Source organism: Pseudorasbora parva, chromosome 12 (assembly GCF_024679245.1).
Source record: "Pseudorasbora parva isolate DD20220531a chromosome 12, ASM2467924v1, whole genome shotgun sequence".
Taxonomy (NCBI): domain Eukaryota; kingdom Metazoa; phylum Chordata; class Actinopteri; order Cypriniformes; family Gobionidae; genus Pseudorasbora; species Pseudorasbora parva.
In genome coordinates this window covers 30536995-30551252 of record NC_090183.1, presented here as the reverse complement: position 1 = coordinate 30551252, position 14258 = coordinate 30536995, and the positions used below count along the sequence as shown (strand labels likewise).

The 14258-nt window shown below is 37.6% G+C and overlaps 1 protein-coding gene across 1 annotated transcript in view; it reads left to right on the top strand.

The window, feature by feature from the left end:
• The first annotated feature begins 43 nt into the window (after window positions 1–43).
• Window positions 44–14258, top strand: part of zc3h3 (zinc finger CCCH-type containing 3) — a 103206-nt gene continuing 88991 nt past the window's right edge. Inside the window, exons 1-3 of the mRNA XM_067459845.1 lie at window positions 44–138; window positions 1558–2995; window positions 4672–4868. Coding sequence (XP_067315946.1) covers window positions 69–138; window positions 1558–2995; window positions 4672–4868 — 1705 coding nt within the window. The 5' untranslated portion in view covers window positions 44–68. The remainder of the gene's footprint in view (window positions 139–1557; window positions 2996–4671; window positions 4869–14258) is intronic.

The window sequence follows — 14258 nt, the reverse complement described above, 5'->3', positions numbered from 1 at the left end:
ATCTGTTGAGAGGCGTGTTGTGATTGGATGTTGCTTCTATACGTAATCACAAGCGTCGTCGCGGTTTTATGACAGCGTGTTTTGGTGTGAAGATGGCTGAACGTGAAGCGCTTAAGCGAGAAATAGAGGAGCTGCAAAGTAAGTGTGATTATTTTATTTATATATTGATCTTCTAGTGTAATTCAACAGTGCTTTCAACATCCACCCAAACCCTACGTTCGTTATTAGCCACATTTAAAGAAGCGTTCAACAATGTGCCTGACCTAACGGTTATCCACTAAAGCTAAAACATACTGTGACGTTACTTGTGTCTGGAGTAACCCCTTTTGAGATGCTTATATGTTTTTATTTATGTTAGGTTTTTATTTTCCTCGATTTTTGGTAGTTATTTGCTGCTTGCTGCTGTAGAACAGATTCCGAAAGTGTCAAGGGCAGTGACAGAAACGACAGTGACAGAAATGCCCTTTTTAAACGGCGAATCTCTCTGTTCGTTTATCTGTTGTTATTATTTGGTATGTTTAATAATATTACTATTCTATATAAAATTCTATTCAGGCTGCTGTCACATGTATTTGCTTTCTTGGTAGCTGTTGAATATGTAGCTAATTTAAGGTGGTTTTATGAAAAAAATAGGGGTGAATTCAGGTTGATTGGGACACTTTTTCCAAGTCATCACAATCTCGATGACCATTAATTCACCATATTAATGGTTGTAAACGATGATCTCTAAAATCTGCACAATGTGAAACTACAATTACATAAAACATTTCTTGTGACATTATAAGATAATAGACATTTGTAGCAAGAAGGCAAAAAACAAAAACAAAATTCGAACAGTGTTATTTTATGTGTTATGCATGCATTCTATTATTACATTTTTATGATTACATTTACTTTGCATTTTATTTTGTAGTTAGCAACTATATTATTTAATTTAGTTGAAATTCATTTGAAGTATTTGACATGAATGGATAATAAAAAAATGCAATTGAAAATGGAAAAAATACCACATCAGTCCCAGGATATATGGGATTGTGTGTGCGCGTGCGTGCGTGCGTGCGTGCGTGTGTGTGTGTGTGTGTGTGTACTTGTGAAACCACAAGTATTTAGACACATGTTTTTTTACTAGTGGGTGCAGGATTCTATAGTTAATTTATCTAAGTTAGGATGGCAAAATAGAGTAAACTGTGACATATTATACCCAACAATTATTCATACAGAGGTACCAGCTAGCAGTAAAATTGATTAAAAAAATATTTTAAAGGATTAGTTCACCAAAAACTTAATTTATGACATTAATGACTCTCCCTAATGTCGTTCCACAACCATAAGACCTCCGTTCATCTTTAGAACACAGTTTAATATATTTTATATTTATGTCCGAGAGCGACTGAAAGTCTATACATGTTGGTTTGACTGTATGAAGGTATATATATCGCATTGATTGAACTTTATCTGACTTTTTATTTTATTTTTTAATCTGGTCAGTTGAATTTGATTTTAGTCTCATGACTTTGAATGCTATCTAATTTCACACACTATTTCTTGACTTTGCAGACCTCATTAATGACTATAAAAGCACTCACGGTGACATTCCCTCAAGATCTGCCCAGTGGGGTAGTGCCAGATGTGGTTCAAGGAGGGGCCAGAGTCAGGGTCATGCCTCACACAACACGCAGTCATATTCATCACTGCCACAGCCGAATGCACCTCATTCTTCTGGCTGCTGGAGGAAAACATACTCTCTTAACAACAAGACTAACAGGGCCGTTGGGAGTCATGTGTCTCGCCCAGCTCTGGAACACCTGAATCAGCCTCCTCACCTCATCACTACATCTGGAGCCACTGCTACTAGGGATAATCTTGGACTTGTTGGAAATAACAGTATTTTTCAGTTGACAGCTGAACAAACCAAGAGTAAATCTGCAACATATTCACTCAGTGTCCAAAGTGAAACCTCAAAGGAGAGGAAGAGTGAAGCCAGTGGAAAAAGGACTGTGCTTATACCTGCAACAGGAAAAACCAACCATGGCTGTTCATCTATCAATGAACTAACAGACTCTACTTCCTCATCAGAGCCTGAAAGGAAGATAAAACCCACTTTGAAATCATCCTCAGCTATGAACAACCCCTCTATCCCTTCAACTGTCAGACTTCCAGCTCAACTTCAAGTCAAACCACGCCTCCCCGCTTCTGCCTCATCCAACAGGACTGTCGTAATGCCATCAGCCAATAAAGATTCTCCTCATATGGCGGCTTCTGCTTCTAACCTTCAGTCTCAGGCATCCTTGAGTCCCTCAAAGCTCCAGCTTAAGCTTGACTCAACTCAGACACGTATAGCCTCGCCAGGCCATAAGAGATCTCGGTTTACTTGGGTGAAAAACCAAGAGATGGTAAACATAAAAAGCATACCTAAGCCAGTGGCTTCTGTCTCCCCAGCCTCTGGATCCTCTCCTGGGACAGCACCTGTCAGAAGAGGCTCGAGCTCCAATAAGAGGGCGTCTCGGAAGCCTTTGTCTCTTTCCCTTGGAGATCCTAAGACCTCAAAGTACACCTGGGTGTCTTCGTCTTGCTCCTCGTCAACAGCTGAGAAAGTAAACACTTCAACGAAAGTGCTACGCAAGCCTCTTTCACCCAAATCTCTTAAAGTCCCTGTAAGAACCTCTCAAGGTGGACTGGAGGGACCCAAGAAAGAAAAGACAACAACTTCATCCAAAAAATCAAGAGCTGGGGGTGTTGCTACATCCCACGCTGGGCATGCTAGCCGTTATCGCTGGAAGGCGGCTGGACAAAATGCAACAGCAAATGCATCTAGTGCAACTTCTAGGGCTACCCATAAGAGTACAGTGTATCGATGGACAGCTAATAAGACTGGTCAAAAGGGTTCTGCTGTGTCCTCAAGCTCAGCCCGCATTAACCCTACTACCACTCTACTGTCACCTGGTGCCTTCAAGCTCAGGAGCCGAACCAAGATCATCAGAAAATCTGTTTGCAAGTGAGAGTTCTGCTTTTTTTTTAAAGGCCAATTCACACTGCACCGACAGACACTGTCCAGCGGCAACAGTCACTTAGTCAGGTTTTGTTGGATCAGTGTGATCAGTTGTCAGTGTCTGTTGCCATTGGTTGGTGCTTTTTTTTTTTTTGTCGGGTCATTTACACAACATTTTGGGAGCCTAAAATCTCTTTTTAAATTTTTTTTTTAAATGCACGTTTTTGAAACGATACCGTTATAAACTACAAAAAGTGACGTCATGCGCATGTCTATTCTTTACAAAAAAACATTGCCAACTACTGGCCTGGCATGCATAACACAAATTGTGTTTTTAATCAATTTGTTATATACAATATGACAAGATCATAATGTACCATAATGTGGGAAGTTTGTACCATAATGTGGGAAGTTTTTAATAATTTTAGAGATGCACTGATATTTGCATTTTTGGCAGCCCGGTACTATGTAATCAGACACAAATTATTTTTAAAGGTGCACAATGTAGTATTTTTGTAGTAAAAAATCCCTAGGGCATTGTTATTAGTTCAGTTGAGTTCTTACAATATTCCAAATGTTTCCAACTATTTGTAAAAAGGAGCCGGGTCATCTGAGGGAGTTGCCTGTCAATTTCCGGAAACGCTTTACACTTAGCAGTGTGAACAAGTGTCAGAGCAGCCGCTGAGCGAACACCCAGAATAATGTCATAACCTCATTTTAAACACACTTAAATGTATCTAATATGATAAACAGAGCAGCGTTACCTCATACCCATGATTGGAAAAACGGAAATAGCGCCCACAACTGTATCGCGTCCCATCCCGTCATAATAAAAGTCCTGATGCTTGCGAACCGTGTGTTGCTCAACAATCGCTCCAGCGGCCTTGCTCAGCTCCCTCATCAACACTCGGTCCTGCTCTGCTTCATACTACAGTAACATTAATAATCACATCAATGAACATGAATCTATCCCCATTTTTGCACTGGCTGAGAGGTGAGGACCACATGTCCCAAGATTATGTGTTCAAACTTGGTGTCTTAAATACGCCTTTGTTTTGAATAGGTGACCTCTAGCGGATGGAAAAACTACATAGTGCAGCTTTAATTAAGTAATTTACAAATAAAATAAATTGTTTTAAATGCTACATTTGGACATTGCACCATTGCAATGTACAGTATGAACAATGGATATCATTCCACAGTTTTATATCACTTTTTTTTTACTTTTAACCAGAACATTTAAAAACATTGTATATAGTATAAAAATATAAATAAATGTAAAAATATATATATTACATAGGCTGCTTTTTGTGAGTACAGTCTTTCTAATTCAATAATATAATTTTTCAACATCTTTCATCAAAAATGTGATGCATTTTATTATGCCCTGTGTATTATATGACCCCTTTAAAGTGTGAAAATTATTATTATTTTTTGCAAATGTCACAGCTGGTAGCAGTATTGTTCTTAAAATGTCCTCTAGATGGCAGCACATAGGTTTTTTTTTTTTTTTTTAAATCCTTTGCTCTTCTATTGAACAAACTAAGCATACCCTTACTTTTTAATTTTTGTAACATAATTTTATTATGTTACAAAATCTATCAAGATTTTAATTTATCAAGAGCCATATTTTATTTTACAGGAATTCTAACAGCATTTAATGCATATTTGTCTTTATGCAGTCCCTCCTTAGAGAGAAGATACAGCCCAGTCGTGCAGACTATAAGGAGCCGGTATTCTTTGTGGAGGCGGACACATGCTCAGGTGAAGACTCCAACCAATGCCAGGCGAGCACAGCCCAAAGTGCTGGTTTCATTTGGCAGGCACAAGCTCCGCCGCCTCTCTCTCACCGCCACCTCATTAGGGACCTCAAGATCAGGTCAGTTACTATGACTGCACAATCACAAAATGCTTTGCAACTCTCAAAACACAATGCAACTTTACCTCTGCCTTTTTAAATGAACAGATTGTTTATACCCCCTCTGTGACTAATAGGCTTAATTAGTAATTAACCAAAACAATCTCTGGAAAATTAATTATCACTGCTTTGTTTAGACTCCTCACTCCTCTGAGAGGGGTTGAGATGGGCTTTATGTACCCATGGAAACACAAACCTGCAGCAATGACGAACTGTACACTGGGTTGTTCTGTTGTGAAAACAGTCTTAATGTAGATGATATCATGGAAATCTTTGCTACTTCCTGTTAGTTTTCCAGAGTTTTGCCTGCACTGGGTAGATCAGTGGTACACAGAATGCCCTCATGTAGCAGCCTGACCCTAGAATATATATATATATATATATATATATATATATATATATATATATATATATATATATATATATATATATATATATATATATATATATATATATATATATAATTCAAATTGTAATTTTTTCCATGTTTTATCTTTAACTTGTCATTTTAATTTGTTTTATATATCCTTATAGAAATTTCAGGCATTCGTTTACCCTTTTATTATTCTCACTACTATGCATTACTCCACTATAGTTCTGTTCAGCCAGAGGTTATCAAACAGGTCCAATTTTATAATACATTTTTCATAGTTTTTTTCATGTGAGTTTGAATGAAAAGTCTAGTAGTGTTTGATCCTCAATTCTTCATATGGCTTCTATTCGATTCTTGATATTCAGTTTGATTCAATGATCTGGCTCTACCACAAAAAAAGTAACAAATGAATAAAATAGTGATCATTGGTGTTGTTTTTTTTTACCCCTGTATCCTTGTATTGTAATAAATAAGGTTATAACACAAAAAATTTAGATACTAGTAAAATGATCAATTCTCTATTCCAGTTTCGATACCACAGCTAAAACTACTAACTGATATAAATTTCAAGTATTATAAAAGAAAATTAAGCAATCATTAATAATAAAAAGAACAAATAATTCTTAAAAAAATAAAAATTCAGCTACAAAAGCTCTCATTTCGTAAAATTTTAAAGGCTGCATCCTCTGGAGGACACATCCTGTGTCGGATGCAGTATGATACGGAGTGTCCTCAATCAGAATTAAATGAGACATCCTTCGTAGGGGACACAGGCAGGAAGTATCACGTTGCTATGCCAACACGTTCAACCTCGTTGTGTTCTCACGCCAGTTATATGAATGAAAGTTATTTATTACTTGAAAATTACTATGACATGTTTCTTGTCTTGACAGAAATGTACTGTTCTAAACGTTTAAAAAAGCACTAAACAGTTGTAATCCTGTTTACCAGAGCTATCTGTTTGAGTTAATAGAGCTTAAAAAACAAAAACAAGCTCAAACTACTTACATTTAAACACCACATCTACACTTGCACATATATCTGGCGGTGATGCCGTTTTTTCATATATATATATATAAAAAAAAAGAACTGTGGTTAACAGCGACACAAATAATTGTGGGTTATCTCCAGCCGTGAAGGATACACCTCATGCACACCGAATTCCTGCGAAAGAAGGACTCATTCAAAGGCCGCATTTGGAGTGTCCTACTCACTTTTTTGAAATGAGACGGCCTTATGACGTATGCAGCCTTCAAATGAGACCTGAAATGAGACACAGCTATAGACTGCTGAATGTATAGAACAGTGGTAAACTAACTTTACAGCGCCCAGAGTGCCCCCTAGTGGTCTGGAGCATTTCCGTTGTTTTGTGGCTTGATTTCGTTGTGTTGTGAATTTATGTTTGCTTTTTAAATTTTGTGTTGTACACTACTGGGCCACCATACTTAAGTCATAACCGACTGTTTGCTATACTCGTCAAGGAGGGAATTTTGAGATAAATTTATGTGAATTTGTCCTTTTAGGTGCAAAGCGATATGAATAAGAATTAATTTTATGTTTGACACACACACACACACACACACACACACACACACACACACACACACACAAACAAAAACATCTCACACAGTGCGCGGAAGTTCTTTTGCATCTTCTTGAGCTTGAATGATTAAATTGGCAAGGCTTGAAAATGCATGCAAATGATGAACTTTTGTGACCATGCAGCCCTGCTCTAATTGGGACAGTGACAGTTGTTTTAACTGTCCCGAACACCTTTCAAACTATAGCACCTATATCCTCCATGTTGCACTGAATGAATGTCTGGGTCCCCGCTGTGACATTACGCAAGGTAAATAAGAGGATGACATCTAGTGGAGAAGACTAGTACTAAGATTAATGTCAATCAGATATTATGTTCAATATTTGCAGAAAAAAAAGGATTTTTATCTATAGAATCTATAGCGAATCAACCACATTTAAAAAAAAGGATTAATTGCAAAATATATTTTTTTGCCCAGCCCTTTGCGTATAATGCCAATTTTTCTCTTTAACAATTTACAAAGTCAGGATATATATGCTGCCTAGAGTTATCAGTTGTCATAGGCTAGGCTTGCATTGAATATTATGCATTTTCGCTGCAAAATTCACAATTTCTCTACCATAGGTAGCTTTTTAACTGCAAATTGCTGGCTTTTAACAGACTTTAAAACTGTTTAACACATGTGACCATATTTAGTCCCTGCAGAGATATTTATTTTGTCTGGCATATCCTAAATGTGGAAGATAATGAAATAAGTCTATTGTCTGACCATACACTTCCAACAGAGGGCAGCATGCTCTCAGCAGCCTGATTGGTTTAGGGAGTAGGTTTGGGTGCGATGGCCCGTATCCGCTGGGGATAGGAGGAGTTAATTAATTGCCCAATCGGGCCGTGATGGTGTACATGTGCCGATAGCGGGTAATTTGCAGCAGTGGCTCGCCGAATACGGCTACACTATCAAACCCTGCCAGCGCTCTCGCTCAGTAGATAAAAAGGAGCTAATGCGTAATTATCCCTTTGCAAATTGGATTGTTTTAACGAACTGGAGAATATAAGCCCAACCTGATGGAAAGCAATCACTGTTTTTACAGCCAACTCCTCCCCCTCCACCCCATCCCTGTGAAAGCAAGCCGACTATCTCACTGTAATCGCTTGCGGTCTGTTTCTGTGCACATTAGAGTGTCAGTATTACCACATAACTGCCTTCCTTGTCCATACCTGTAAATTTGGCTCTCTCTGATATCATTGCCACAACAGTCTTGAAATAGGAAATTTTGTCTTATTCCAGCCAGGTGATGCTTCTTTGGGTTAGATGTGAGAGAGGGGGCGAATGGTAAAGACAGGGCGGGTGATGGAGGGGTTAGCCAGAGGGACTCTGTGCAGGAGATAAGAGTGGCTAATAAAGAGCAAATTGAATTACTAATGAGGAGAAAGAGGGCAGCCGCGTTAAAAACCGCCACTAACTGTCTCTCCTCACTGCCATGGCCACTGCCGCGTGACATCTCTTAATTCCTTCTCTGATGAGTGCCCACCACATGTCTCTCTTTCTCGCTCTCTCTCCCTCCCTCTCTATCTGTTTACCGAGGCTGGTTGGTTATCTGTTGGGGGATTTAAAGGGGCATAAACCTAAGTGAGCAGTTAGGAGCGTAATGAATTGCGGGCAGGGGAGAAGCGCCTCGATAATCCCATAAAATAGATAAATGACAGAACACAATAGTGAGGAGATGAGAGGGAGGGAGAAAAAGAGAAGAGAGGAAATGAAGCCGCCTGAAGAGTCTCAACAGAATTTTGGCTTTTACTCCTGAGAGTTCATACACAAATAAAGGCAACTTAGTGTGAACTGATCGGTCTTCACTCTACAAAACAAGCTTCATATATTTGTTGATACATTCACACCCTTCACAAGGTCTTCCCATGGTTTGCTCTGCAGTTTTTCAGCTTCACAATCCAACAGCAATTTTTTCTTTCTTTTTTTTTTCTTCTCCCTGTTTTTAATAATTATTTTTTAAATAAACAACCAAAAGCTGTTTGCAAGCTAAGCACACATATTGTTTGTGATGTAGATTCAGTGACAAACATGGGATGAACATTGAGTGTTTTTGTAGTACTTTTCTATAACATTAAAATGTTGACTCGTACATGAAAAAAATATATTTTGTCTAAATGAGCACAAGAGAAAAGACTCATGTACACTACGAGTTAACAGTGTAAGGTCTGTAAGAATTTTTTCTCTCAAAACAATAAACACTTATTATTTTACAAAAGATTTCCATTTAAAATAAATGCTTTATTTTTTTATTTTATTTTTTTAACTTTCAAATTCAATAAAAAATCATGTAAGGCAAGGAGAGCCAAGTTTATTTATACAGCACATTTCATACCCAATGGCAATTTAAAGTGCTTTACATAGAAATGAATTAAAATAGTGATAACATATGCATAAGAAATAAGAATGCCATGTGTAAGAATTACAAATAAAAACAAGGATAATTAAAGCAGTTGTTAAGTTGTTATTTTAAACAAATAAAATGCTGATAAATAGGTTTCTATCTGCCTGATTCTCTAAATTCTCTGTAAAAAAAAGTATTACTGTTTCCAGAATTTTTAGAGTAATTATCCACAAGTAATGATCCTTTTTTCTTGAAGACTTACTTTATAGTAGCAGTATATGGGTAATGGTATACACATGTACTTTGGTATACATATCTGACTGTGGCTTCAGATCTCCTCCTCATGCATGTTTATGTAGGCAGCCTCTCCATGTGTTAAAGCGATTAACTTCTGGGAGAGTTGCTGTGGCTTTATTTGGTATGATGTATGTACACCTCCACCCTACCCCCTTCCATTCCACACACTCAAATACACACTGTTCAGGTCAAAGTTTTAACATCTCCTCTGCAAATGATTAGGATTTTAATATGTAAATCGGACGAGCGTGTGTATCTTGTTCAGGTGGCAAACCCGCGTACTTTGCATGCACATGCTGACCTGCTTGAGCATCTGTGGAAGGTTTACGATTAAGTTGGAGTTGGAAACATCACTCTTCTCGTAAATGCCTACGTGCATAGTCATGTTACCACAATTCCACAAACACGCCCATATACACACCTTAGCCCTGACCACCTCCATGGGGGTCCTATTACTGTACAATATTTGCACCTTTTTATTTACCCATAAATCACTTGTCCGGTCTTTCACAGCCCTGATCTGACTGTCATTTTACACTCGTTCTGATGGTGCCGTCCTTCACCAGCTCACGTAAAGTTTACACAGATGCAGATGGTGACCACACATGCAAATGTCAACAGCGCCTAAATATAGGCTCGTAACTGTAATCTTTTAGCTTTTACCCAGTTTGTGTTTTTTTATTATAAAAGAGGATTTATGATCATTTGCATCACATTTTAGGTATGCAGAGGTATTTTAATGTACTCATAACTTCAGCCTAATTCATAGGGTCCCTACACAGTATTTATTCCTCCGTATAGAACAAGCAAGGGATATAGTTCAGGTCGTTCAACAGGTTTTGTTCGGTGGTGTAAGCATGTACTATGTTCACAGTGCAGTGTAAGGAAGGTGATGTTTTATGAAGGGTTTGTGGATATGTTTACGCTGTCTATTTTTCCCTCCGATTTTTATCTTCATGCATTACATTTTGTCACTTTTTATAGGCAGATCGTATCATTTCCATAGATTAACGCAATGCTTTACCCCTCATGGAACAACTACACACCCAGTCTGCGTAAATAAACATGCACATATCCTGGCAACCGGGATTTTGCAATTGGGGGAACCCTAACATCTGGCAAGCTATGACACAACCCATACACATTTTAAAAGAAGCCTTTTATGATCACCAGGGCTGCATTTATCTGATTAAAAATACAGAAGTAATATTGTGAAATATTATTGCAATTTAAAATAAATATTTTCTATTTTACTGCATTTCAAAACCTAAAAACATTTTATGTACCGTTTTACAGACCCATACATATGAAGTAATATATAAAGTAATGTATTTTGTACAGTCATGTTGTTGTTAAAAATGATCTCCATTCACATAAATCTACGAAATCTACGGGTGGGTTACTTGGTGTATATGGAGTAGTATATGGAACATGCACACTGGAACAAAACTGGATAGTTCTAGAGCATACAGGATATTAAATGGATAGCCAAACATACTCTCTCATAGTACTGGTTTGTATTATCCCAGCCCAATTAAACCCCCTGCTGGCAACCATGCACAGATTGTAAATTTTAGAGGTGACAGCCAGTGCGTCAGTCTCCACTTGCCCTTAAGCGTTCATTCCTTATGTGGTTTGTTTGTTTATTTTAGTTCGTTTTTTGCATCACTCACTAGTTCACACTTCCTTTAGTTTCTGCCACTTTTTTTCACACCACTGCTGCTCCCTCATCTGCTGGATCTCATTCCCAGCTCCCCCCACCTCCCGTTCTTACATATGCCTCTACTATATTGAGTAAGCATCCCAGCTCCAGTCCAGTAATATATACCCTGTTTATGACAAATGTGTGTCAGCCGGCCCTGGTTTACTTGATCCACATGCCCTCCTGATCCTAGGTTAGCGCTGCGATGCAAAGCGGGAACCCTCCTCTGAAGCTCTGCGGTTGTATTGCAGTTGTATGGATACAACAACCTGTTTTAAAGTTTGTGTGTACAGGGTGACAGCCAATAGGAAACAAGCACATATAAAAGAAATTATAATGTTAAATGTGGATGAATCTGAGTGCAAAAAATAGGAGTTATTTATGAGGGTTCACATTGTGTCCTAACTTCTCTCAACTGTCACCCGAGAGATATTTGCTCTAAATACCACAATGCCACAGCGGTTTCATCAACTGCATCAGTCACGCTTGCACTCGCACACCGTCGACCCTCAGTCTCTGGGATGAACATTCTGCTCATTCCTCCTCACTTTCTCAGGCCCTGCATGTCAAGCAGATGGGCCAACTTGCACTTTAATGGGGTGTAATCTCTTCCCTTCACCAGTGTCCACTGGATAAACACCCAACTACTCAAACTTGAGCTCTGTACGGGTTCTGGCACGCACACACCAACCTGCTCATAATGAATCCAGCAGGCCTGTCTTTGGGAGGACCACCCACCACCTGTTAAAAGCTATTGTGTGTGCGTATTTTCTACAGTATATCTCAACTTGTCTGTCCCTCAGCTGTCTGTTGTCAGTTTTGTCTGTCTGCTTGTTGTTGGTTGTGGTAATTGCAACTACAGCTACATTCATACTTAAAAGTTATCATCCACAGTCTAAGATTTTACAAGCTAAATTAGAAAGACAATTTGTGAGGCCATTGATGCATTAATTGCATTTAATGGGATTTGAAAAAGTGCTGTCTCTCAGAACACAGGTTGTATTTGCACTACAAGCTTAAAGTGTAGATCAGTTTTTATTTTTACTTTTTTAAATTCCCTTTTGTTTGGCCTGGTTTATATTCTTTTAAACTTAACTGACTGTGTTTGTTAAAGGTGTCATGCTTTTTATATTTTTTATACTGTTGTCTGAGGTCAACTTATCAGTTAGGATGTTTTTTAATGTAAAAGCCATGCAAACATCATAAGTAATGAGCTATTTTCTACGCTGGTTTTAAAGGGTCAAGGGAAAGTTGATTTCTCAGTTCATCACTCCTCACACTGTCTTTCACAAAAACTACCGTTCAAAAGTTTGGGACCACTTTTTATGATCTTCCTTTCTAGTGTAGGGGCAGGAAAGGAGGGTAACAAAAGTTGCGGGGAGAGAATAAGAGAACTTCCTTTTACAGGTCCCTGGGCAGATACAAAAAGCTCAATTACGCCAGTTTAACAAAAAGGGCTTCAGGTGTTTTGTTTTGTTTTGTTTTTTAATTCAAAAAGCATCCACCTCCATACAGTGAGAAAATTAAGGCGATAAAATATCTGATGTTCATAAATGTAACTTGAATTAAAAAACTGCTCTGCACTGCTCAGATTAAAGTCTCAGGAATGCAAACATTAGCTGAAGCACGAATAGAATAGAATAGAATAGAATAGAATAGAATAGAATAGAATAGAATAGAATAGAATAGAATAGAATAGAAGCTCAGGTTGTTCTAAGGTACTAGTTACATTCAAGTTAGCTGAGACACAGTTAACAGGTCTTTACCTGAACACTACATGGTGGAAGAGAGAGGTAAGAGAGAGGGAACAGAGGGAAGCCTCAGGGTGCTTCTCAAGGTACATCTCGCAACATAAGAAAACGAAAAGCGCTGGGACCAGAAGATTGTCTTTCTCATAGAAGGGATGCCTCAGGGTGTGTCTCAATCAGCTCCCTAGTTCAGTAGTCAGGGCACTGATCAGGGAGTCAGCCCATTGATGGATTCCCTGATCAGTATCCTGACTACTGAACTAGGGAGCTGATTGAGACACACCCTCAGTCTCTCTGCTGGACTGGAATTCTCTAGGGCTGAATCCGAAATTGCCCCCTAAACCTCATTTACTATTCCCTACTTTAGTCCACTAATACAGTTTACTTGAAGTAGTGAATGAAAATGAGTGAATGAATTCGGACAGCCATTGTGTGTACATCAGCTGTACGCTCGTTATTGTGGTGCAATGTGGGATAGAATGAATGCCCTCAATAACGTCCACTATGGTTTTGAAGGATTCAGCGTAAATTCCTTTGTACTTCACTTAATGAGCTGGAACAGGATTCAGGTGGCACTCATGAGCCGGGCAAGCAGACACTAGTGCTGCGTCCCAATTCATCTACGTATACTACGTCCAAAAAGTACATACTTTTGAGTTTGTAGCAGAAGAGTAATGCAATTTTTGGGACATACTACACTGTAAAAAAAAATCCTAAAATTACAGAAAATAACTCTAAATTTTTTACAGTATTTTTTTGTAATTTTTAATTATGTTTAAAACTATGTAAAATTACAAACAATATCTGTAAATTAACAACTTGACCATTATTTTAAGGATTATATCATTAATGACAAATTACAGTAATTCTTATTTTTTATACAAGAAAATTACTGTATTTTTTAAATAATATTTTTCTGTTTTCATAAATTACGTACAAATGCATGTAAAATTATAAATAATATTTGTAAATTAACAACTTGACCATTATTTTAATGAATATATCATTCATGACAAATTACAGTAATTCTCAGTTTTTTTATACAGGAAATTACCTTATTTTTACAGTATTTGTTTCTATTTTCATAAATTACATAAAAATTCATGCAAAATTACAAACAATATCTGTAAATTAACAACTTGACTATTTTTTTAAGGACTATATCATTAATGTCAAATTACAGTAATTCTTATTTTTCTATACAGAAAAAATACTGTATTTTTTATATAGTATTTTTCTGTTTTCATAAATTACATACAAATGCATGTAAAATTACAATTAATATCTGTAAATTAACAACT